We start from the raw sequence: 24,088 nt of genomic DNA, 5'->3' as shown, positions 1-24,088 counted from the left end.
AGGAATTTCTCTCCCGTTGTTTGGGACTTTGTTCCTAAATGTATAAAGAAAAAGAAAGTTTCAAAGAAAATAACCCTATGCAACAAACAAACAAAAACAAACAAAAAACCCAGATGGTATTTGCAGTGTTAATTCTGGGATATTTTTGTGTTATCAATCCTGAAATCTATCACAAAATAGAAACAAAGTAGAGCTTTCTACTTTGATTTTTAACAGGGTTAGTTTTGGTGAGGCTGTTACCCCTCAAAGACCAGCATCTCTGAGCAACTCAAGAAGTAACCTAGCTGAGTGATGAGAGTTGTTTTGTTCCAGGAAAGTTATGATTCCAACTTCCTAAATTAAGGGAGAAGGTCTGGCTTTAATTTCCAATTTCTCATTTAGACATCACTGTAGTCTCAGTTGTGTTGTTGGTGCTTGTTGCTCTGATAAACAGATCCAAATTGCTTGGAAAGAACTTTTTTCTTTCCTTGCATGATGAGCCATTTTCTTGGACACAGTTTAAAAGCCAGGAAGAAGGTGATGGCTGTTAGTTATTAACATTTAATTGCTTACAGGATATGTATATCCTATTTGAAGGAATACAGTTTCCTGGCAATTCTTTGGGAACCAGAAGAATTAAAATGAAATAAAAATTACTGGCAAACTCTCTTATGTCTGAATCTGCCACTTGATAGACTGAAATAGTAAAAATTGGGATGAGTAAGACGGATAACCAGCAGACTTACCTAAAATATCTTCCAGGCGCAAGCAGGGCAGAGGAAGACGTAGCAGGCACCCTCATGCTGAGGTTGGGAGCAAACTCTGCAGCACGTAAGGCTGTAGGATCCAGTTCTTCAGTGAGTACAAGCAGTGTGTGGTCCCAGGTTATACCTCACCCTGTCCTCTTCCACCTGAAGCTTCCTGTGTGATGGATAAAATTATATGCTGAAAGCAGAGAAATGAAGTGGGAGAGAAGCAGAGTGAGGAGAGGGTGGCAGGGGTGAGTACTGCCCCCCTTTAACACCACTTGTGTTGTGTTGCTGCATCAGGCAGCAGGAAGTTTGCTTTTTCGAATGCACCTACAGCCTTGGCCACGTAGTCTGATTCCACGGGGAGTTACTAGAAAGACAGAATTCAGGACGCCAGGGTGGGAGAATGTAGATGTGAACTGTATCAGAACATAACTCAGACATTTCATTTTCATTGTGTGCTGAGCTAAAACAAGATGTTTAAATGTGTGAGTTTAAAAAGAAATGTTTGGCTTTTGCATCAAGCATGAATACTATACGTCCTTATTTGCTCTGCTTCAGATGTGAGAAAGAATGCTTTGCCCCTTCACAGGGACAGGGTATAAGACATTGCTGTGACTCTCTCCTATTTAATTTTTATTATTTTTTTACAATGTTTGTAACTGAAAAGGGGAATTAGAAGCAAATATGAGTATATGACTTATTTTCTAAACAGGACCATAACTATAATTTTTAAAATTATTTAAATACATTATGATTAGGCTCAAACTAAAACCATATTCTTTTCAGCTTCCTAAAGGATAAATATTATGCTGTTGCAAAAGGCAGAGATATAATAATGTTTATATGAGAAGACTTTGTATATCAGGCTTTTATATCTCTAGTTGTTTAAATATGTTATTTTCTTTGCTGCACATAGTTCACTTTCTAAGTTACAATTAAAGTAAAGGATGGCTTAATTTTATCTACATGTTCACAAAAAATACGAATAATAAAGTGATTGTTTCTGTTGGCTAGAATGGCTTAATGTGTAGCCAAAAGTTAGTGTGAGCTAAGGTTGCTCAGCACATCTGGAGTGCCTCACTGAGCCTCAGTACCCTTTCCCTTTCCTTCATGGGTATCTCTGGCTTGGTAGAATTTGTGACAGGGTTGCAGGGACTTAGTAGACAATTCCTGAGGCCCATCTGTGATGTTCAAATAAAAAAGATAAAAATCCTCTGTGATGTCTTAATGCGAAAAGAATCATTTTGTTAGTAGTTATTTCATGTGTTCCTGAGAAGGAATATTTTAGGTTTTGTATTGTTATTTATTTGTGTTGTCTTTCAATAAATAATTGTTACTTGTTTAGGAGGGTAATTCACGTAAACATAGAAGGTTTCTTCCATTGAGAAAGGATTTTATATTAAACAATTTTACTGTAATTGGTAGAGGGAATTGCTTTTGCAAATCACACATAATTATCCAGGAGAATAATATAGCATTTCACAAAACATTTATGTAACAGTTATCCATAAGTCTACTTTATATTCCTTAGTGTAGTGAAGTGATTCTATGGTTTCTCTATTGTTTCTTTATTTAAATCCAAAAATTTAATTCAGTGATTTGCTGGATTCATGGAGATCGTTCAACTGAAAAAAACAAGCAAACATAGTTTTCCTCAGTTATAGTAACCTCCTTTAAAAGTGACAATATAATAAAGCTACTAACATTATTAGTATTTCTGGGTTTTGTGTAGCTGAGTTGCTGTCACGAATGAGTGAGGAGTGCTGCATCACTTGTGAGAGAGAAGCAGAAAGATGTTTTATTGAAGGCAGACAGTGACTCCTCCAAGTTCAATTGTAAACAGGCGATGATTTCATGAGATTTGGTGGCAAGGTTCACCCAGTTATTTACTGTGTGGAGGACAGGGTCATCTGAAAGTGCCAGCTGTACCATCCCATTAGGTCACACGTATCAGAAAGGGCTCCCCTTGCTTTCCAAGCTCCTTATGAAATGAGCCTGGTGCGGCTGGATCCTGCCCCACACTTGGTCAGTGGTTTATGTCCAAAGGATTTATGTGCACCATCAGCCACAGACAGAATTTAGCAAGGTTTCATGAAGGTTTGCAGCATTTTAGCATGCTATTAATCACTTCCTGAAGCACATCAGGAGCCTCAGCCTTGAAGAGTGACCTTGAGGGGTGCCCCTGCTTGAGAGGAGGTTCTGCAGTGCAGACAATTTGCTTAGGAACAGGGATGTTGCAGTTCATCATGACGGGAAAGCTCAAATGAAAGTAGTGTGGACACCTTTGAGGCATGACAGGCGAAGCGTCGCTTTGGGGATGGCTAAAAAGAAATGCCCATACAGGCAGTTAAGTCTCCTGGGCATTTGCAGAAGGGCAAATAATACATCATTCGAGAGCTCTCCATGCCTACGTCTGTCACAGAACATGCTGGTTCCTGGGTGCTGTTGAGTTCAGGTGCACACTACCACTGCATCTTGTAGGACCCCATTTGGGATATAATACGGATTCGCACTAGCCCTTTGGCTTTCCCTGGAAGAAAAGCCCATGTGCAGCCAGAAGAGACTCAGGAACACACTCCATCCAGGTCTCCAACAGAGCTAAAAGTGTCTATGTGAAGAACTGGTAGTGCAGAGGGAGGTTGAAATATTTTGGGAAGGTTCAGTGCAGATATTTGATGAATGTGGATTTAAAGTTGCCAGGCCATGTTTCCTACTGATCCCAAAGGAATAGGCAATGAGGACACATTCAGTCAGCTACTGATGCTTTCATTTTCAGTATCGGTTATCATTTTGCTCACTCACTTGAAAATAAATTGAATAGTATTGTCCTGTTAAATGTGGATTAGGAGACGGAAAAGCTATTAAGTCTTCAGATAACAATACTCCTTTCTCCTCGCCTTCCCTACTCTGTATTATCCTGTTAAGTTTCTTTTTGGGAGTGGGGATGTCAAAGTTAGGTTTGAAATAAAACAGACCAAACAAGTAGAAAATATCTAAAAAAAAGTAGTTATTTCATTGCAGGTGCAGGCAACAAGAATTTTGTAGTGAACCTGCTTCTTCGCAGTTTATCAGTGAAACAGAATGTCATTCTATCAGCTGCTACTAATATTTCTAGACTAGTGCTATCCCATTTGTTTTGCTAGATGCTTCTAGGCTGATAATTTATTATCATAACAGTATTTGGGTCCTCTCGCCTCCTCCTCATGGATGAAAATTATATTCTTTATCCAAAAAATAGTATGACTGAAGTTAAACTTGATAAATACTTAACTTCTCCTCTTCGTTTCCAAATTATAAAATAAATTTATCTAGGTCAAAGATGTGCCTGATGTATTTATTGTGATTTTTTTTCAGGCTTGGTATGAGAAAATGTTTCCCATATTGTTCCCAAACTCCTGGTTCTCCATTTGCATTTATAAACAAGAATAGATTTCTTTCAAAATGTATCTTGTGCTACAAAGACAAGGTATGAGCATCTGCAATGTATCAAGCTTCAGCGAGTATGTGACTTAGGAAATAATGAAAACATTTGTTGTAGATCTGGATTCTTTTATTTGTCTTGTGGTTAGTGAAAATCTGCTGTGTGCTCAGCTTATGTTTGTTTTTTTTTTCTCTTTTTAGAGAGATGTCTAGAAACATTTGTGTGCCATTTAAAGAGAAATGAACCACCCATTAGAACCACTCCTTAGTTTGTGATTCTGAATAGTAAGCCCTTAGTTTTATGTAAGAAATCACTGCTGTCATTTTTGACAGCAGTGATGATGAGTCCATTAGCAAACATTATTATGAGCCACACCTCAGAGCCATGTAAGTCCCTTCCAACTGTTGTGTCATTGCTAAATTACACAGAGAACAACTTTTTGTCATCTCTCCACAGGCTGGCTCCTTGGTCAGCCTTGCCGTGCTGGTTTTGCTGCATAACTCAGCTTTCTCCCGTCTATCATAATTGGTTTCCAGAATGAAAAGAATAAGGATATCCAAGTAAAATAACCATCTAATGTGATGTAAATGAACACTGCCACATTCCTTTTGTATATTTTGTTCATTTTGCCATTCCTGTTTTAAAATATTCTGTCAAAAAAAAGCCGTTCATACTGTGCTCACCACCATTTTTCTCAAATCAAATGGAAAGTCTTTATGATCACACTAAATTCTTCTCCTCATCCTAATAGCATTAAAGCCCTATTTCATTGGTCATGTTTGTAGGTAAAGAATCATTAATAAATACTTTACTACTCTAGTGAAACTAAACTCTGTTAGTTTTGTCAGTGCTTGAACTTATGAATTTGAAAATGGGTCTTTGCTCACTGCTCAATCCCATGTCCCAGTAGTTTTTGCTGACACGTCTATCCTCCCAAATGAGTTTGAAGTCCTCCAATCCTGCATAGAAACTGGAAAGAATTAACTTACTGGAAGGATGAAAACTAGTGAATCATTGTCTTGGGGAGTGAGGAGGGAATGGCAGATTTTATCACAAACCACCCCCCACCCTTTTTTTTTAAAGAATAATAAATAGGTATCTACCTGCTAGAACACCAAGCTGCTTTCTTTGCTCTGCTGAAGAACTCTTTGTAACTGCAGGATATCTGATTTCCCTTAATTAAAACTCCAAAATAATTCTTGTAAGATGGATGCGTGCAAGACATAAATGCTAAGATAGTTGCTCAGTGTTAAAACTGCAAGTGAGATTGCTGAGTAAAACAGAATTGTACATTGCACTTGCAAGTCCATTTAAATAGCTGTAACATTCTTAATACTTTTGGTTTTGTATTATAGCTATTAAAACAGCCTGTTTTACGCACTTTTAAGTATGACTAAACAGTTAAATGCTATTATATTTCTTGGTTTTTCTTTTCTTGCATATTTAGCAAAGATAGTTTTTTTTTCTTTTAAATATACAGTGATATTCTTTATGTCTTGACCAAAGACTTATCTTGTACAACAAAGCCTAAGGCAGTTATGGTAGAAAAAAATATACATAAAGGGCTTTAAAATTCTTGGTTATTTTTATATATCTTGTTCAGTTTCAGACGAGAATACTTACATAAGGCATGCCTATTGCAGCCCAAACCTAAAAAAAAAAAGGTTATGACTACAAATCAGGTAGCTTCGCTCTAAATAAACTTCTGGATGACTTAGACATGACTTAGACACACAGTGTATTTATAGTCTCTTTTTACGTAGAAGGGATGATTTACCAGGAGCAGATCAAGTGCAGGATTACAGCATGTTATCCTGTGCTTTAACGAATTATTAATTACGTTTGCTTGTTATTGTCACCTATCCCAAAGAGGGCAAGAGTGCTTCACATTAGGACGCTAAATAGGAGCAAGCAATGCCCTGATTTCTGAGGAGCAAATCAGACAGTGGACCCAATGTTCACACACTACAAATAGGAGTTTCAGGAGCTTTTCTTCCAGACCAGCTGCTTTCAGAGATTGCAAACAGCATGACCTATGGTTTGAGCTTGTCTTCAAATTCAAATCTCCAGCGATACCAGATGATACAAAGTGTGGGGAGTGAGGAGGAGAGGCAGGTGAGCTTTAAAGGCTCTCTCTTGATCCAAAAATGCCAATGCAAGCTACGTGCATATACTTAAAGTGGGTGAGTGGGTAAGCTGCCAACATTATAAATTGAGGAAGACAGATGAAAAGCTGAACAGAACCACTGGTGGTAGTGGAAAAAGAAGGAAGTTTAATGAAAGGCAATGGTGTAAATTCATCCCAGCCAACTTCCATCCTTTCCTTACCTAAGTGAATATTTTTGCTTAAATTTCCTTCCATACAGAGCTCAGCTGGACTGCAGGTACCCTTCGCTCTTCATTGGTTTCATAAAGCTTGTCAAATACAGGCAGCAGAAGCACAGGCCACCCAATGGCAAAAGAACTTCAGATAAATCTTATTTAGCAAATTTAGCAAATACAGCATCAGGTGTGGAAAACACAAAGGGCTATTCACAAGTCTAGCCCCTTCCTTAAGGCCAGAAAGACCTTCTTAGCCAGAGAGCCGGCTTGGGCACCTCATTTCCAAAGACAGCTCTCGCTCATGACGCTAGAGCTCTCCCAGCGCCCAATGCTGGATTTCGGCATCGCTCCGCACCGGCCCCTGAGCTTTCCAGCAGAGAGGGGTTGCCCCAAAACGGATACCTGTCCCATAAAGATAAATAAATAAATAAGTAAACCGATTAGAAACGGGCAGGAGGAAGGCGCGGGGCCGAGGGGGGCGCCGGCGCAGCCTCCCCTCAGGGGCAGGGCGGTTGGCGGCGGCGCCGCCCGCCGGCGGCAGCGGGGCCCGTCCCGCCTCCCTCAGCGCGCGGCGGCAGGTGGGGAGGCCGCGGCGCCTTCCCCGCCCGCCCGGCCGCCACGGGCCGCGCAGGTAACGGGGCGGCGCGGGCGGGAAGAGCCGGGAGAGCCGAGATCCAGGGGCAGGAATCGCATTGCGCAAGGACATACAAGCCGAGGCGGCACCCGCGGAGCGGCCACCGCTCTGAGAGCCGCGTAACGAGCGGGCTCGTTACCGACTCGGGGAGGCGGCTCCGATCCCGGTGCTATTTGGATGTCCCGTTTTAGGCGGCGCAGGTGGGAAAAGGGGCCGGACCTGAGCGCTGTGACCCGTCAGCTGAGAGCAGCTTGCAAGTTCGAGTGATTTTTTATTTTTTAAAAAAGCTCATCATTTTCCTTGTCAAAAATAAGTGTTTCGAGATGACTCTGTTCTTGACTTTCTGCAAGTGCTCTTTTTTTTTCTTTTCTTTTTTTTTTTTTTAATTTAAATTTTGTCTCCTGGGTGTCACGAACCCTCCAAGAAGGTAACTGCTCTTGGCACATCTTGCAAGGCTGTGGATTTACTCCAACGCGTGCAGGCGTGGGACTAGGAACACAGCTACGCTGCTCCGGTGCCGCCGGGAAGTCATCGGTGTGCTCCAGTGAATGTCTCCCGGAATGGGTAAGAACTTGAAACAAGGGATTTTGAGAAGTGTTTAGCACTTACAAATGATGAGGGATGTAAGTGATTGACAAAAAAATAACAGAAGGTAGGTCAATAATGTGAGTCTGAGTTTGGTAATTGCATGGGCAAGCCAGCACCTTACCGTGTAAGGAATGAACTTTCATTAAAAACATTTTCCCTGTATCAGAAGTGAGAGCTTCAATTAATTTTTTCTGTGGTTAAGGTACTATATATTTCTTTAATCCTTATTCATTATATTTACGGGCTGATTTGAAAAAAAATAGTGTCATACTCTCATTTTCTGTCAGTTCATTCTGGTTTTGAGAACAGGGCTTGTTCATGTTTTAGTCAAACCATGTGTCTGATTGTGAGACATTCAAAGAAAAGCAGCATAAGTATGCTAAAATTACTGAAAGTGGTGATTCTTTCAAGTGCTGATGAGACTAGTATTTTTTTCTTGTTTGAGTACATCTATCTTAAAAGCATTAAAGAGCAGAGGCAATGGTAGTGGTATCAGTTCAATCACAGATTTTGATGTAAATTTTGCCGTACTATGGGCTGTCGTGGGTCCTGTAATTCAGGTGGCTGTATCAATGAAGACCTCCTCTTTTAAACACTTGTTTATTTAATTAATTAATTAAATGATGAGAATATTTCTTTTCAAGTTGAAACTTTATGAACAGGGACTCAGGTAAAAAAAAATGGGTAAAGATAACTCCAGATGAATTTTTTTTTCTTGCGTGGTAAGGATATACAGGCCAATTGAAAGCTCAAGAAGAGGACAAAATGGCTAAGAAAAGGGAGAAATGTAGCTGTTTATTGTGGCAGAATGGAAATGCATTTACACTTGACTCTGCTGTCACTGCTTTATTGTTTTTTATCATACATTATATGACTTCATCCACAGTGCAGAGCCTGTTTTTGTTGCACGGTATACACCTTACTCATAAAAGGAAGCTTTTACTTCATAAAAGGTCAGAGGATGGAGGAATTGCTCTGAGCAGTTCATGCATATGGCTTTGAGTGGGCCTGTGTATTTGCAGCCCTTGCTTGTTGGCAACAGGGCAAGAAAAAGATTTAAATAGAACATTGGATTCTTGAGAAGTGAGATGCTAGAAGACTGTTTTATCATGACATGGCAATATACTATACTTCCATTTCTTCTGGATATACTGCTGGGGTCCAAAAATTGCTTGAGAAAGCACACAGAGACATCAGTAGAAAAAGGTAATTCTATAATGAAAGAGAACCAAAAAAAATCAGAGAAGTTATAAAGAACTGATCCAAACAGGAATCCCTTCAGTCTCAACTTGCTATATTCCTTTTTACACTCAACATTTTTTCAGGGACTCATTCCTTTGTACAGCTGAACAAGAAAAAACCCACCTAGTAACTAGAACGGAGGATTGCAATGCGGAAGGAGGGAAGAGGAGGGGAAGAAGCAAGCGAGCAGGCCCTGCAAGAAGCAGAGCTTGTGACTCAATGTACGGCACAGTTCTGAGTCAGTTTGGTGAAGTAAGACACACGGCAGCCGGAAGTGCCATCTTTTCCTGTGGCATAAATTGGTGATCAGCTAAAGGTTGCATTTTTCTTTTCGTAGTGCTGTATAAACTGTGGTAGGCTAAAGGTAAAAAACAGTAAGGCAGGCAGATGGTTAATCATAGACTCTTCCTCAAACACATTGTGAGTAAGAAGTCTACCAAAGATTCCTGAGGGCCAATAAATAGTCGATGTATAACAACACACACACACAACAAAAAAAAACCCAAGTTGTCTTCCTAAAGCCCACAGGGAAAGTTGTGGAAACATAAGAAACTAAGAGGGGGAAAAAAAAAGAAATTTTGCATTTGTATTCATTGTGGAGGACAGAGAATTTCAGTGCCAGAATGTTTATGGAAATTTATTATGTTATGGACATTTTTCATTGAAGGACCTGTCTCAAATTGAAATGTCATTAACAGACAATTACAGAACACATAGTGAGATACTAATTTTGGTACTAATTACCATAAATCATGAATTACCTTAAATAGTAAATTGGTGGAGGTTGGGGGCAGGGAGGGAGACATTCCCAGTCTGGGAGGAATACCACTATATCCCTGCTCTCTTCCACTTTTTTTTTTTTTTTTTTTTTCCTCCAAGTCATCTGCTATTGGCCACATTTTGAGATAGGAAGCTTAAAGGAACCCCTGATCTCTCTGGTGTAGATGTTTTTATGAACAGAATCATAGAATCATAGAATGCTTAAGGTTGGAAGGACCTCTAGAGATCATCTAGTCCAGGTTGCACACGCAGGGACACCTAGAGCACATGGCACAGGACTGCATCCAAGTGGGCTTGGAAGATCTCCAGAGAAGGAGGCTCCACAACCTCTCTGGGCAGCCTGTTCCAGTGCTCTGTCACCCTCACTGTCAAGAAATTTTTCCTTAAGTTCCTGTGGAACTTTTGATGCTTCAGTTTCTGGCCGTTTCCTCTAGTGCTATTAGTGGCCACCACTGAAAAGAGGCCAGCACCATCCTCCTCACTCCCTCCCTGGAGGTACTTATAGACACTGAGGTATTTATAGACACCCTCTCAACTTTCTCTTCTCCAGACTGAACAGGCCCAGCTCTCTCAGTCTTTCCTCATAGGGCAGATGTTCCAGGCCCCTGATCATCCTTGCAGCCCTGCGCTGGACTCTCTCCAGCAGCTCCACATCCCTCTTGTACTGTCTTGCTTTGTGTTCAAAAGTTAGTCTTCACTTTCCTTCATGCCAAAAAAAGAATGTTTTGTACTGTGATTGCCACATAAGTATTGCTTTTTAATGCTGGAGATGATTGTATTTTCCCAGGAGGCAGATAATTTCGTTTAATAATACAAACAGATAAAATATGTTGAAAACTTTCTTAAGAAACATATGACTGTTGCAAAGAAACCAGGTTGCTAGCAGAAACTGTGTAATGCAAAACTGACTTTCTTTTGTGAAAGCTTTTACTGGAAACCAATGATTGATTTTTTTTCCCTTTTCTGCAGGGAAACATGACAACAAAAACATTGTCTTTGTGCAATATCATAACAGCATTTCTGTCTTTAATCGTAGCACGTAAGTTTGGAGCAGGTAAGGTTTCATTGGAGGCTATGAAGGGTCTTGTTCTGAAGCTTGATTAACAGTCTTTAAAACAGGAACAAATGAAATGTTATTTGGAATATTTTGTGTTCTGGTTATCTTCTGAACTGATTTGTAATTTTAACTTTACAGAATGTATCCTCATGATTTTTTCATAATGGAACATTCCCTGATTTGATAATTAACATTGCAAGCTACTTTATGGAGATTTTTTGTAGGATTACTAGGCAACTTTGTTGCTCTTCAGCTATCAACCAACAATTCTGGTAGTTCATATGTTTAAATTATTTCAAAAGGTCTGAATGAGATGCTGTCATAATCTTTTCATTCTACCTAGAGTCTTGCAAAGGTGCAACATTTCAAAAAGCAAAATTCCATGAGTTTCCCTTGCCTCATTTTTTAGCAAGACATTCCGTTTTATTTATTTATTTATTTATTTGTTTATTACCTGTGAAAGGGCAAGCTCCAGGGCCCACTGATCTGTTGAACAGTCTCTTTTTTATTCATGTATGTTTTTATTTGTTCATTTATTTATTTGTTTTGGGGCAAATGCAGTAATCATACAGAAAGGTAGTTACCTTATTTGGCTGTTCAAATAACAGGAGATGCTTCCCTTGTCTGCTTAGTTATGCATGTGTTTTAAAATTCTTGCCTGCTCCCTGAAGATAGCAGAGTGCCTGGGCTGGCAGGGAGCAGAGAGGAAGTGCATAAAACATGATGCTGTTTAGAGCACTGGGCTGTAGTAGCAGGAAAGAGTTCAGTTCATCAGCTCCTCTGGCCACAGAAGATAAGTTTTTGTCTCCATTTCATAACTGGGGAAATCAACACAGCCGTTTGAACAGTTCAGTGTTTTGATAAATAATTTTGAGGTTTATAGCAAGGTGAAGACATCTGTGGATAGTATAAAGTTATCCCTGATGGTCAGAACTAATGCTGATTATGGAGGGGATTTCTGGGTTTTGAGTGATTGGTGATAGAATGTCAATGAGTAACAAAATGGACATGGAGTGGCATGGAAGGAAAATATCACTACCATGCATACTTTATTTAAATAGTGTGAGCATTAAGTTAGTCAGAGCCACTTGGGAAAAATGCTGTTTGGCATCTCAGGATCCTTCCTAGGAGCATTAACTTTGTCTTTGGTGAGCAAAAAGGCATACAGGAGTTATTGAGAAAAGGAAATTAGAAAATAGAAAGCTTCATGGTGAATGTGCATCTTGAATGCCGCAATGCTGGTCAATCTTAGAAAAACTATATTAGAAAAGATAAAGAGATGAGTGACAGTGCTGACTGACATGGGATAGCTTCCGTATGAGATGTCTCTAAATGAATGAGGACTGCAGTAAAGAAGAGAGGACTGAGGCAAGAGCTGATGGAGGTGTGTAAAACTGAATGTCACTGAGCAGACACATAAGAGAAATTTTTCTCCAAATAAGATAAAGTTTGTTATTTCTCTTAACGAGAAAGACATCATAGCCAAATAAATGATAAAAGGCAATGAATAGTTTTTTCATGTAGAATGTGAGAGAGAAGGAAAGCTCCAAAAGGAAAGCATTACTCCTACTTGCCCCATCCCTATTTTCTTTTCTTGTGCATCTGCCACTGGTTGTTATCAGAGACAGGATTTGGGGCTAGACAGATGTGTATATGACTCTTTATGCTGTTATTATATTTTAATGAGAGCAGGAATTTTAGAAAATTGAATATTGACTCTGGACTGCCACCACAGTATCCAAAGTTGGTGCCCTTCTAAGTGCTCATGATGTTGCTAATTGTCTTCCTGTAGGAAGCTCCTTGGGTCCAGCATGAAGAAAATGAGCTCAGTGATGAGTGCTTTTAATAATCCCACTCTAAGTGCTCACAAAGTTAGGGGTAATTGAGATTTTATTATCAACCTTAATATTTGTGCAACAACTTCAAAATGTTAATACTTTGATGTTGAAAGAATAGTGTCTTGAAGATGTGTGTCTTGACTACAGTTAAGAAGAAAAGTTAACAAATAAGGGCACTCAAAATGAAATTTTTGTGCACATATGTGTGTTAGGGTGCATGCAGAGGAAACTGACTGGATAAATACAAATAATCTAATAATTTGCATCTCAGCTAAAACATACAAATGACAGTACGTGACAAACAAAGAGATTCTGCTGCAGTGTAAAGTCTGCATTCAAAAAACAGCATTTCATTCCAATTATATAACTGTACATGTAGCTGGGTGATACTTCTGGTCTTAAGACAAGGAATTGTAATTGTTTTCTTAGTAGCTGATTTAAGAAAAAATGTGGAAGCTCCAAGGAACGTTGTAAACATGGAGGAACAAGTTAAGCATGTTTTTTCATAATATTTGAGATTTTCATTAATGTTTATCTGTTTTCCTTTAGAGAAATGTGATACCAACTACGAGATGTTGAGCCAAACTCTTGTGCCTGTTGGGCAGCCTCTCGCTGTTAATTGCTCACTAGAAAAGAACTTGAATTTTAAAAGTGGAGACTACAATTTAACATGGTATAAAGTTGGTAACCAGACACCTGTGCCTAGAGACAAGCTTTCTAGAATACATCAGCAGAAGAGTTTAATTTGGTTTCTCCCTGCAATGTTAGAAGACTCTGGAGATTATGGATGTGTCATAAGGTGAAGGTTAAAAAAAATTGCATTACTACAAAAATGAGTTCCAAAGCGAATACCTTTTGGAAAGCAAGCAGAATCTTGGGGCTAAGGGATATAGTAAATGAAAGAGAGGAAATATTTGGAAAAAAAAAAAAAGGTTAGGGAATGCAGGGTTCTCGTTTTCCTTAGATTCTCTGAGGTCACTGTAGAGAGAGTATTCTGGAGGAGTAAGTGGAGAACATAGAGTAGACCAATAACTTTAAAGAAGGTGAGCCTTTGTAGGGTAAAGGAACTGTAAAAGAAGCTTACTATTGAAGAAGCAACCATCAGAATACTGTACGTCCAGCTCCCTCATTTAGAAAGCTTAAGCAAAAGTAATGCTGTTAGAGAAATGGTAGACTTCTGGTCCTCTCTTCTCCAAAAAGAGTACTATATATTTTCTACTTGGAAAATACAATGAAGTGTAAGTAATTATCTTAATTGCAGGAATTTGACAAGCTGCAGTAAAATGCATACAAAAGTAACAGTGTTTGAGAGGGTTGATGGTTTATGCTTAGATGAAAAATTTGCTGTAGAAGAGATGATATTCACATTATCATCTGGAAAGGTTGTGTGCCCACACTTGGATTATTTCAGGGATGAGAAGAATACTCTGCCTGTTCGTTGGTATAAGGTGAGAATTATGCATTTTATACTGCTATAGCTGTCTGTTGCATAAAATATGAATCACTGATGTTATTGTAGTTGAAGAAACATGGATTTATTTTAAATATGAGAAGACTGTTCTTAAAACAAATTGGAGAGGTGAAGAAAATAAGACTTTTTGTCTTTAAAGATATATTCTGGCTTTTGAACAATGGGGTAGAAATTCAGCTTAAATGTAGATGTGGAACCATGTAGCCAGCAGGTGGCACGTTTTTACCTGCCAGTGAAATTATAACAATCCTTTACTCTTGTGAAGAAATGTTATTAATATACCATTCCATATTCAGTACATGTTCAATATTGTTCCAGTAAATAAATGCCATTTAATATTGTTCCTGCTTATTTAAAGGCTCTTTCTGTTATAAGGATGTACTGCCTTCAGTAGCATATCTGCTTCTTGCCCTTGAAGCCATGAGTGTTTAAGTACTAGTGCTTGAGTACTTTGAAACAAGAAGTCTAATTATTAAAGGATTCTTCAGTAATGAATGCTTTTACAAATCCCAACCACTCATCTCACTTTCTCATCTTTCTGTCTTTAATATTGTAAGTTCTGTAGGGAACAAACTGGAGGATCTTTGAATCAAAAATTCCAGGACAAAATGAAATGTGTTTTGCTTTTAGTCCCATTTCTCTTTCATGCTACCTCTGCTCTCAACCTCCGCAAGGCCTTCATCACTATGTTGTGGTCCCTTGAAAAGTCAGATTGTCCTAAAGAGAGACAAGCCATGGAAAGAGATGGTGATATGAATTAACAGAGTTTTCTACACACATTTAGGATTGCCAGCTCCTGGAAGGGAAAAGATATTCCACCTTAAACAGGGATCTTTTCATTTTCAATGTAACTTTATATGATGAAGGAAATTATACATGTAAAACGTCATATATCCACAATGGAAAAAAATATAACATTTCACGAGACATCAAGCTAAATGTAGTAGGTAAGTAAGTATCATCACTGTTGTTTTGTTCATACCAATGGCTCCAAAATGTTGTCTAGACTTCTGAAAAACAAATTTATGGATAAGAATACGCAGAGCTGTTTGTTTGTGCCGAAGTATGAGGGAAAGAAATGTTGGCTGAGAACCTGCATATTCAGTTTGTTGCTGCCACTGTACTGAAGACTGGTTCCCCTGCTCTGTGACGGAGCATGTCAGAGCTGTGCTGCCTGGGCCTGCTGGAGAGGTCCCTAGAAAGGGGCCCTGCCAGGCTTGGGAGGCATAGTGCTTTCTGCTGCAGCTGCACCTTTCTGTCCCGCCTGTCTGGCTTCTGTCTCTTCTGCATTCATCCCTCTGCTACTAGAGCAACCATGAAAAAAAAAAAAAAGGCCAAGTTGTAGCACTGTCATGGCTTCGTATGTCCTGTCTGTTTCCTTTAAACCCAGGTCTCTTCTGTTTTTGGTTTTAAGCTCTTCAGCCCAAGAACTGCCAATTTCTGGTGTAAGGTATCTAGCTGATTTCTGTCGGGGGTCACCAACACAACTGCAAAACAAAATAAAAAAACTATAAAAAGGCCTAACTGTAAAAACATGCACTACTTTGCTACCACAGTGTTAGGAGATTGATACAGGATCACTGAAAGGGCTGTATGATATCAAGGTATGAAATGCCAGTACTGTTTCTACATTCTAGCTAATGAAAGGCTCTCAGATCTCTGTATAGATTGTATTCCCATTTAATTGTCTGTGTGTGTGTGTATGTGTGTGTTGAATAAGTTTTTGTATATATACATGCATATGTACAAAGTATAAGTACCCACAGTACCTATACTTCCACAAAGTAAAAAGGTCTGACTAGATGGACTGCTCATTCAGGTCTTAAAATCTGTCTCTACAACTTCATCATTAGTGTAATGTCAGCTATCACTACTAAGTAAAACCAAATCATGTCACTCTGGTTTCATAAATGACTGAAAGCAGCTCAGTTGTTTTTAAAGCAAGACTGAGTGAGTCTGTACTAAAATGTGTGATTTTGGATGCAAACAGTAGTTTGGGCACATTTTTTTGAAGGGAGAGGGAAGGACACATCTGGACCAATCCTGTATAAGCACAGGGTGCTTATAATTTCTTGTTGTTAATTTGTAGGATTTATATACATTTACATGTTCATATAGGAACTTCCCTAACTTTGAATGCCTGATCAGGAAATGGTCTAAAATGCACTATAGCTTCCTGAGTTTCCTGGAGATGATACATGAGTTGAGTTAGGGATCCTCCAAGCCAGAATTTATTGAGCCAAACTGAGACATTCAAAGTTTAGCTGTCTAGATGTCTGCCTGTTGATTAGTCTCCTAATTCCCACCCATTTCTGGGTGTGATATATCTAGCCCTGATTTAAACATCCAAAATAAGCCATTGGTGTTGTGTTCCTTTATACATAGTGCTGTGGGAAGATGTGTAATTCCTTTAACTACAGTATAGAAATGAAATTTCCCATTTATAGAAATAAAAATCAGAAATGGATGAATTGTACTCTAGAAGTATTTCTCACCAGTTTGTATCTCTGGGGTTTTGGATGTCAGGCTACCCAGGATATGGAGAAGTGGGTAGTACTGTAGATGTACCCCCATGTGTGACCCAGCACCTGTGCATAAAATATTGCAAGGCTTTTATCCCATGGGACAGTCAGTCCACCATCAATGCACAGAGATTATTAACATATTTTCAAAGAGGTGGAGAGTCAAATATTTATCATCAGAAACAGCACTTAGCCGAGGTATATTCTGAGCATTGAATGATATCTGTTGTAAAATTGCTGACAAGCATGTCCATAAGAGAAGTCTTTATAGTTTGCTAACGGGTTATAGAACTTAGGGCAGGCCAGAGCTGCCCCAGGTTTCTGAAAAGGACTTTCTTTCTTTTGATTAGTGAGCCCGCCAAAAACACCCCCAGAAATATCTTACCCAAGGAACAACTCAATTGAAGTGGAACTTGGTAAGTAGTTTTCTCTGTAGCAAATTGCAAGTGGAAAATTTACGCCAAAACGGAGTGCCACCTTCTGCATTTTTGACCAAAATAGGTCAGTGACTAGTTCGTTTTCTCCTATGTATTGACCTCCTGAAAGAGGAGTGTTGGAGGTAAGAAAGGAGACAAGGGATGTGGCTTCCAATATCCTTGGAAACTTGCAGGGGAATTTCCCAAGTGTAAAGGAAATCACAGGGAAACCATGTGATTCTCTATTGCATCTGTCAGTTTCTATTGCAAAAGGTGGCTGCTGTATAGCCCTTGGAAGAGATTTTGAGAAGATAAGCATCTTTGAATCTGTAGGGAAAGTGATGCCACAGGAGGGGGTGACATCTTCCTCGATTTGGCTTCTGGTCCCACTAGTCTCTTTTTCAACCTGCACATTGCTGAATGTATAGATCTCTGTTAGAGGAACTTTTCTGAAAGGGATAAGGAAGAAAAATTTATTTTCCCAGCTGATGCTCTCCCATCCTTAGCTGGCCATTATGAGCTTCTGTGGACAGGGCTTTTTGTGGTCTTCAATTAGAGCATAGAAATTAACTTTTCATTTTGTAATACAATGTTATAGGCTCACAGATTACAGTGGATTGCAATGCAACAGGTGCTGCTGAGTATGACGTGTTTTGGACAAGCAATGATATGTATATTGATATACTTTATATGAACAGAATTTTTGAAAAACCCTATGAGTAAGTATATGAGTAAGTGTATTTTCAGATTAGAAAATACTGGCTTAGCAATCAAAGTTCACTGCCTTTGACATGAAAGTATTTAGCAACATTTTCTACTTGCTTAAATAGTTTCTTTTTTTCAAGAATTCTAATGCTTGCCTCCTCTAATTGACTTTCTGCTTTGCTATAGGAGCTTGAAACACAATGGGCACATGGACTTTGCATGGGGTTATGCTCATTATAAAAATCTATCTTAATTTCCAATCTGTGCTCTGTGAACACTGAGAATCTCATAGGTGTGATAGATTCTACCAAACAATCTCTGCTCAGGTAGAGACCACTTTCAGTTAGCTAATGCATATCCTGGCACATGAAGTTCCGCCTCTTTTCTGTGTTCTCCAGTTTCCTCTCACATCAAGGTTGTGAGAGGTAGAACCTGGGCTTTATGGGAGAAACTGAAGCATGAGTTAAAGAGCCTCAAGCTGGGGAAGGAAACCTGGGATCAGATGAAGATCTAATGGAAGATTTTGATGATGACATTTGAACTGAAGCTCAGTGGAATGAGAAAATGGAAAAAGGGAGAAAATAAGAAAATTTCTGGTTTCTGATAAGTTGGGGTGTGGGAGGAAAACTGAGTAAAGCATGAGAAAGGCAACCAGGAAACAAGGTGAGCATGATGAAAGATTCATTAAATGGAGTTAGGGGGCAAGAAAATAGACCTGACTTAGAAAAAGTAACTAAAATTGGGACAGAAGGTAGTCTGAAAAAAACTGTTATGAATGACAGTTTGAGAACTAAAAACTGTAGGGTTTTTTTCTTTTTTTTTTTTTTTTTTGTTCAGCCTTCATTTAACAGTGGTGCTATGAAGAAAAAAAATACACGTATTTATAAAGTCCAGGCACTGCTTGAGAGAGAAACTGAGGAAGAATTGAGAAATATCTACAAGATTACAGTTGTGAAATATAAGTAAACCAAGGTGCTCATCAAAAAAAAGCAAAAAAATGTTGAGTTTTGTTAGTGCTCATCAAGAAAGTGAAAGACCTGGGGCAATCATTATAACATCTTTAAAGACATTATAACATATTATAACATCATATAACATATAACATATCATATAACATAACATATTATTATTATAACATATTATGTTATCATGTCTATTAATATGTCTATTAACATAACTATTATTATTTAACAAACGTCTATTAACAAGATAGTGGTATCCTCCTCTTGACTAGTGATTAAAATGTTAGTTACTTAGCTATTTTAGAGTAACATTCATCTAGTCATATGTCATGGTTTGCATGGCTAGCTGAATGTGCATTGGCATTTTTGTGGCCTTGTGTAATGTATGGGAAATAACTTGGTTCTTTTCAAAGTGCAGCCCATTCCTTAAAAAATATTTAGTTCTTTTGAGTGTGATCTGATCCAGGGGGTGAAACAGCAGTTTAGACAGCATTGCTGGTAGCTGGAATCTCTCACAAAGTTGTTGTGTGCTGTGGGTCACCTTTGGTGTCCTCCCTCTCTCAGAGCTGCTTACCACAAGATGAGGCCTGTGTACTGAGGCCACCTTTTATGCCATTTCGCACTGCAGACTTTTTTTTTCACTCAGAGGGCAATGGAGCTCTCCACATATTTTCATAGGGGATGAGAAACTAAATACAGCTGTTTCTTTTCTAAACTGTTTTGTGCGTGTGTGTGAAATAAATAGTATCTTCTCACAAGTTTAGTTCGTATTAGAAAAGTATCTTCAAACAAACAAGCGAAGTTTTTTGATGTCTGTGCTAAATGCCAGTAACTAAATGCCCAACTGTTGTGTGGCTTTCTCTCCTATAATATGCTTGCTTATCTATTCTGAAACATAGTAGACACGATTAAAACAAAAATGACCGTTGCCAAATGGTTGTGGTGTAAACATGTGGGCATGGATGGGATGCACCCAAGAGTGCTGAGGCAACTGGCAGGGCCTATAACCAACGTCACTCCAGCCTTCAAAAAGGGCAAGAGGGAAGAGCCGGGAAATTAACAGGCCAATCAGCCTCACCTCCATCCCTGGAAAGGTGATGGAGCATCTCGTCCTAGAGTCTATCTCTAGGCATGTGAAGGAAAAGAAGGTGATCAGGAGTAGTCAGCATGGATTCACCAAGGGGAAGTCGTGTTTGCTGAACATGATAGCCTTCTATGATGGGATAACTGGATGGATGAGGGGAGAACCGTGGATGTTGTCTACCTTGACTTCAACAGTGTCAAAAGCGTTGTCTCCCATATAATCTTCATGGAGAAGCTCGGGAAGTGTGGGTTAGATGAGTGGAGAGTGAGGTGGATTGAGGACTGGCTGCATGGCAGAACTCAAAAGGTCATGATAAACAGGGCAGAATCTAATTGGAGACCTGTGACCAGTGATGTCCCACAGGGGTCTATACTGGGCCCAGTGCTGTTCCAACTTGCTCATCAATGACTCGGATAAGGAGACAGAGTGCACTCTCAGCAAGTTTGTACCTAATACAAAATTGGGTGGAGTGACTGACACCAGAAAGCTGTTATTGCCATTTAGAGAGACCTAGATGGGTTGGTGATTTGGGCAGAGAGGAACCTCCTGAGGTTCAACAAGGACAAGTGCAGGGTCCTGCACCTTGGGAGGAATAACCCCAGGCACCAGGACAGATTAGGGGTTGACCTGCTGGGAAGCAGCTCTGTGGAGAGGGATCTGGGAGTCCTGGTTAATAACAGGTTAACCATGAGGCAGCAATGTGCCTTCGTGGCCAAGAAGGTCAATGGAATCCTGGCTGCATCAGGAGGAGCGTTGCCAGCGGGTCGAGGGAGGGGATCCTGCCCCCCTGCTCAGCTCTGGTGAGGCTGCACCTGGAGTATTGGGTGCAGTTCTGGACTCCCCAGTACAAGAGGGATGTGGAGCTTCTAGAGAGGGTCTGGCATAGAGCCATGAAGATGATTAAGGGACTGGAGCATCTCTCTTATGAGGAGAGACCTAGTGAGCTGGACCTGTTTCGCCTAGAGAAGATTAAGAGGGGATCTTATCAATATGTACAAATACCTGAGGGGAGAATCCTCTTGGATGGGATCAAACTCTTCTTGGTGGTGGCCAGTGACAGGACAAGGGGTAATGGGTATAAATTGAAACACAGGAGAACCATCTCCATGTGAGGAAGAACTTCTTTCCTGTGAAGGTGACAGAGGCCTGGCACAGGCTGCTCAGAGAGGTTGTGGAGTCTCCTTCTCTGGAGATCTTCCAAACCCGCCTGGATGCGACTCTGTGCCACGTGCTCTGGGTGTCCCTGCTTAAGCAGGGGGGTTGGACTAGATGGTCTCTGGAGGTTCCTTCCAACCTCAACCCTTCTGTGAGTCTGTGAAAGTCAATGGTTTTATTGGTCTACTCACCGCTTTTTGCACAGGGAAGAAATTTCCCACGATGGACGCCCTGTGCTTACTATGAAACTAATAATATCAGAAGTGTGCAATGAAGATTATGAACAACCATTTGTCTGTCACGCTTCAAATGCATTTGGGCAGGTTACATCCTATATCACATTAAAACGCAGAGGTAAGGAATTTTGTTATTTTTTGTTGTGTTTGTTTAAAAGATCACATTTGAACAAATTTGTCATCTTTTAATTTTATGCTTGTGTTTTTGTGCAGTCCTTGATTTACGGAGATGGCTTATTGGAGGCCTGGTATCTTTGCTGTTTATAACAGTCATTACTTTAATAATCTACAAGACTTTCAAGATTGACTTTGTACTTTGGTATCGTAATTCAGGTTGTGGTTTTGTAAGGAAGGAAGGTATGTGTGACAAGCTGTGACACTGTAACACGTCCATCTATTTTTTTAATTACCTTTGCCTGTCAAAATAGTGTGATTATTTAGTAGAATGTATTTGAAATTTTCTACAGTACTGATTTATTTATTTTTTTTCCTAGTCATATGTATGAAATGCATGTCCTAGTTCAGATAGGAAACACTGAATGTTGTCCATAGCAGTCTTGGTAAGCATAGGTCAAAAATAAATTAGTACGACGCTCTTTACTTTTCTGTGATGTAGTTTCTCTGCATGTAGATTTATGGTCACTCTCATGGCAATCAATAGGTGTCAGCAGAGCTGCATCCTGTAGACCAACTGGTTATAAATTTTTGTTAAGCATTTTTATTGAAAATCAAACTCTTATTTTCTCGGAGGTGAGATTTTTGTTTTTCTGTAAATTCTCTTACCCAATTCCCATTACCCTTATTTACCTTTCTAATTCTTGCAAGATATGATAGCTACATACATACAGGAGAAAAAGTGATACAATTTTCTATTTTGTAGTTTTTATTTTGTGGTTTTATTGCTGTGGTGTTGACAATATATTGGACAGGTGAAAAAATGCGAATAAATTCAACATTATTGTATTATTACACAAGTGCTGTGGCAACACCTCAGACCCTGATGAAGTTCCCTAGAGTTTGAAAGAAGATGCATTACTTGCATAGAGATAGCTAACATTTATTCATGGCTGTTTGAAATGCTTCACAGAAAAATCATTTTAACTTAGATTTTATTTGTTTAAAAGTTTAGTTTCCCAGAAAACATTAATAGAGTCCTAATGAAAATATCAATGATACTGTATTTTGTAACTTGTTCAGCTAAAATTAACTTGTTAAGTTTGATTTTTGCTTTGATTTCTTTGCATCATTCCTGTTTATTATGCAAATTTAACTCTAAAAACACGTCGTCTTCTCCTCTCAGCCTCCCTCCCCACCCCCAAATATTATGATAAAGAGTTGCCATTTTCCAGGTACTCTGATAAAGCAAAAGAGGAGAGAATTGTTGTCGAGTGTGTTTCAGAAGAGGTTGTGAAGAAAGTCCTGCAATACTTTCCCACATACTTTCTTAGTATCTTGGGACCTCTGGGCTTGGGGATCTTTTCTGCAGATCCCAGGGTCCTGCATCTAGCTCCCTTGCTGGCAAATTCCTTTTAATTAGTACAGTGTTTACATGCCCCAGTGTTACCCTTGACAGATAGCAGAATCTGCCCTCATTGCTATTTTAAACAGTCCAAAATCAAACCTTGTAACAAGGCATGCTACTGTTCATTTTAATTTTCTAATAGGATATTTTTGTTTATTTTAGATGGGAAAATATATGATGCATATGTCCTGTATCCAAAAGGCAATGAAAGCAGCAGCTCCTATCCTCTGGAAACCTTTGTTCTTAGAATACTACCCGATGTTTTAGAACGACAGTGTGGATATAATCTTTTTATACTAGGAAGGGATGATTCACCAGGGGAAGGTATGATTTAACTAGTAGAATTAATATATTGTCTTTTTACGTATTCTTGTGGGATTAGGATAAGATTATATAAACAATTAAAATCCATTTTTTTTTGAAACCAGATTTAAAATTGTATAAATTTATTTTTTAATGTACAGAATAATGTTTCCTTAACAAACAGTCTGCGCTGATGTTATGAGGGTTGGTACTTTCTTTTTAAAGGTTTTGGTAGCTTTCAGCCACATTAGTTACATTATAGAGGTTTTTTGAAAGACATCTGCTACTGAGGCCTGAGGAAAATCATTTTTCTCAGTAATATCATGTAATGGATTTGAATCATGAATCACTACTGGGAGGTCTTAGATTTACCAATCCTCTCATTTTGCCACTCCTCCGTATAATCCCAGTTTTAAAATTACAAAATATTTTGCATCGTTTGTGATGTTTCTACACAGAATTTGATTATTCTTTCATAATTTACAGCTGTGGTCAGTGTTGCTCATGAAACCCTTAAGCAAAGCAGAAGATTGATGATTATTCTGCAATCAGAAGCATCTAGTTGCTGCATGTTCGAAGACACCTCTGAACAACAGCTATCTATATATAATGCTCTCATCCGTGATGAGATTAAAGTGATTCTTATAGAAATGGATAAAATACAGGACTACGCAAGCATGCCAGAATCAATCAGATACATTAAGCAAAAACATGGGGCTATCCAATGGAAAGGGGACTTCTCAGAGGAGTCTTGTTCTGCATGTACAAAATTCTGGAAAAATGTACGCTACCAAATGCCACACAGAAAAAAACCCATCTTCTGAAGTATATTTGTTGCCAAAATCTTTGAACAATTCTCCGGTGAAGGAAAATTAAGATGCTCTTGGCTTAATAATACTGAGAAGGTAATTCTGAAAAATGTGTTTTCTTCACAAATTCTGTGTATTACAGATGGACCTTTTTGCTTGAGGAGTAGACCAAGACTTGGTGGGGACCAAGTAACTACCCACCCCTCCTGCAAATTACCCCAAAAACAAAAAATCGATGCAACTTTATTTCTGTTTAGTCTATGGATAGCAACAATATTTGTTGTGTTTGT

At 39.1% G+C, this 24,088-nt stretch overlaps 1 protein-coding gene across 1 annotated transcript; it reads left to right on the top strand.

Annotated features, from left to right (window-relative positions):
• Window positions 1-10,693: 10,693 nt before the first annotated feature.
• Window positions 10,694-23,865, top strand: LOC104570211 (interleukin-1 receptor type 1). Its single transcript, XM_010217211.2, is given in 11 exon segments — window positions 10,694-10,757; window positions 13,163-13,412; window positions 13,875-14,061; window positions 14,869-15,031; window positions 16,957-17,022; window positions 17,621-17,741; window positions 21,134-21,282; window positions 21,378-21,521; window positions 22,849-23,010; window positions 23,476-23,800; window positions 23,802-23,865. Coding segments are annotated over 11 exon segments (1,695 nt in total).
• The last annotated feature ends 223 nt before the right edge of the window (window positions 23,866-24,088 follow it).

Source organism: Tinamus guttatus, unplaced genomic scaffold, assembly GCF_059628265.1.
Source record: "Tinamus guttatus ecotype Peru unplaced genomic scaffold, ASM5962826v1 Tinamus_guttatus_pri_ptg000002l, whole genome shotgun sequence".
Taxonomy (NCBI): domain Eukaryota; kingdom Metazoa; phylum Chordata; class Aves; order Tinamiformes; family Tinamidae; genus Tinamus; species Tinamus guttatus.
The sequence above is the reverse complement of the archived record's forward strand: the minus strand, read 5'-3'. Positions and strand labels throughout refer to the sequence as shown.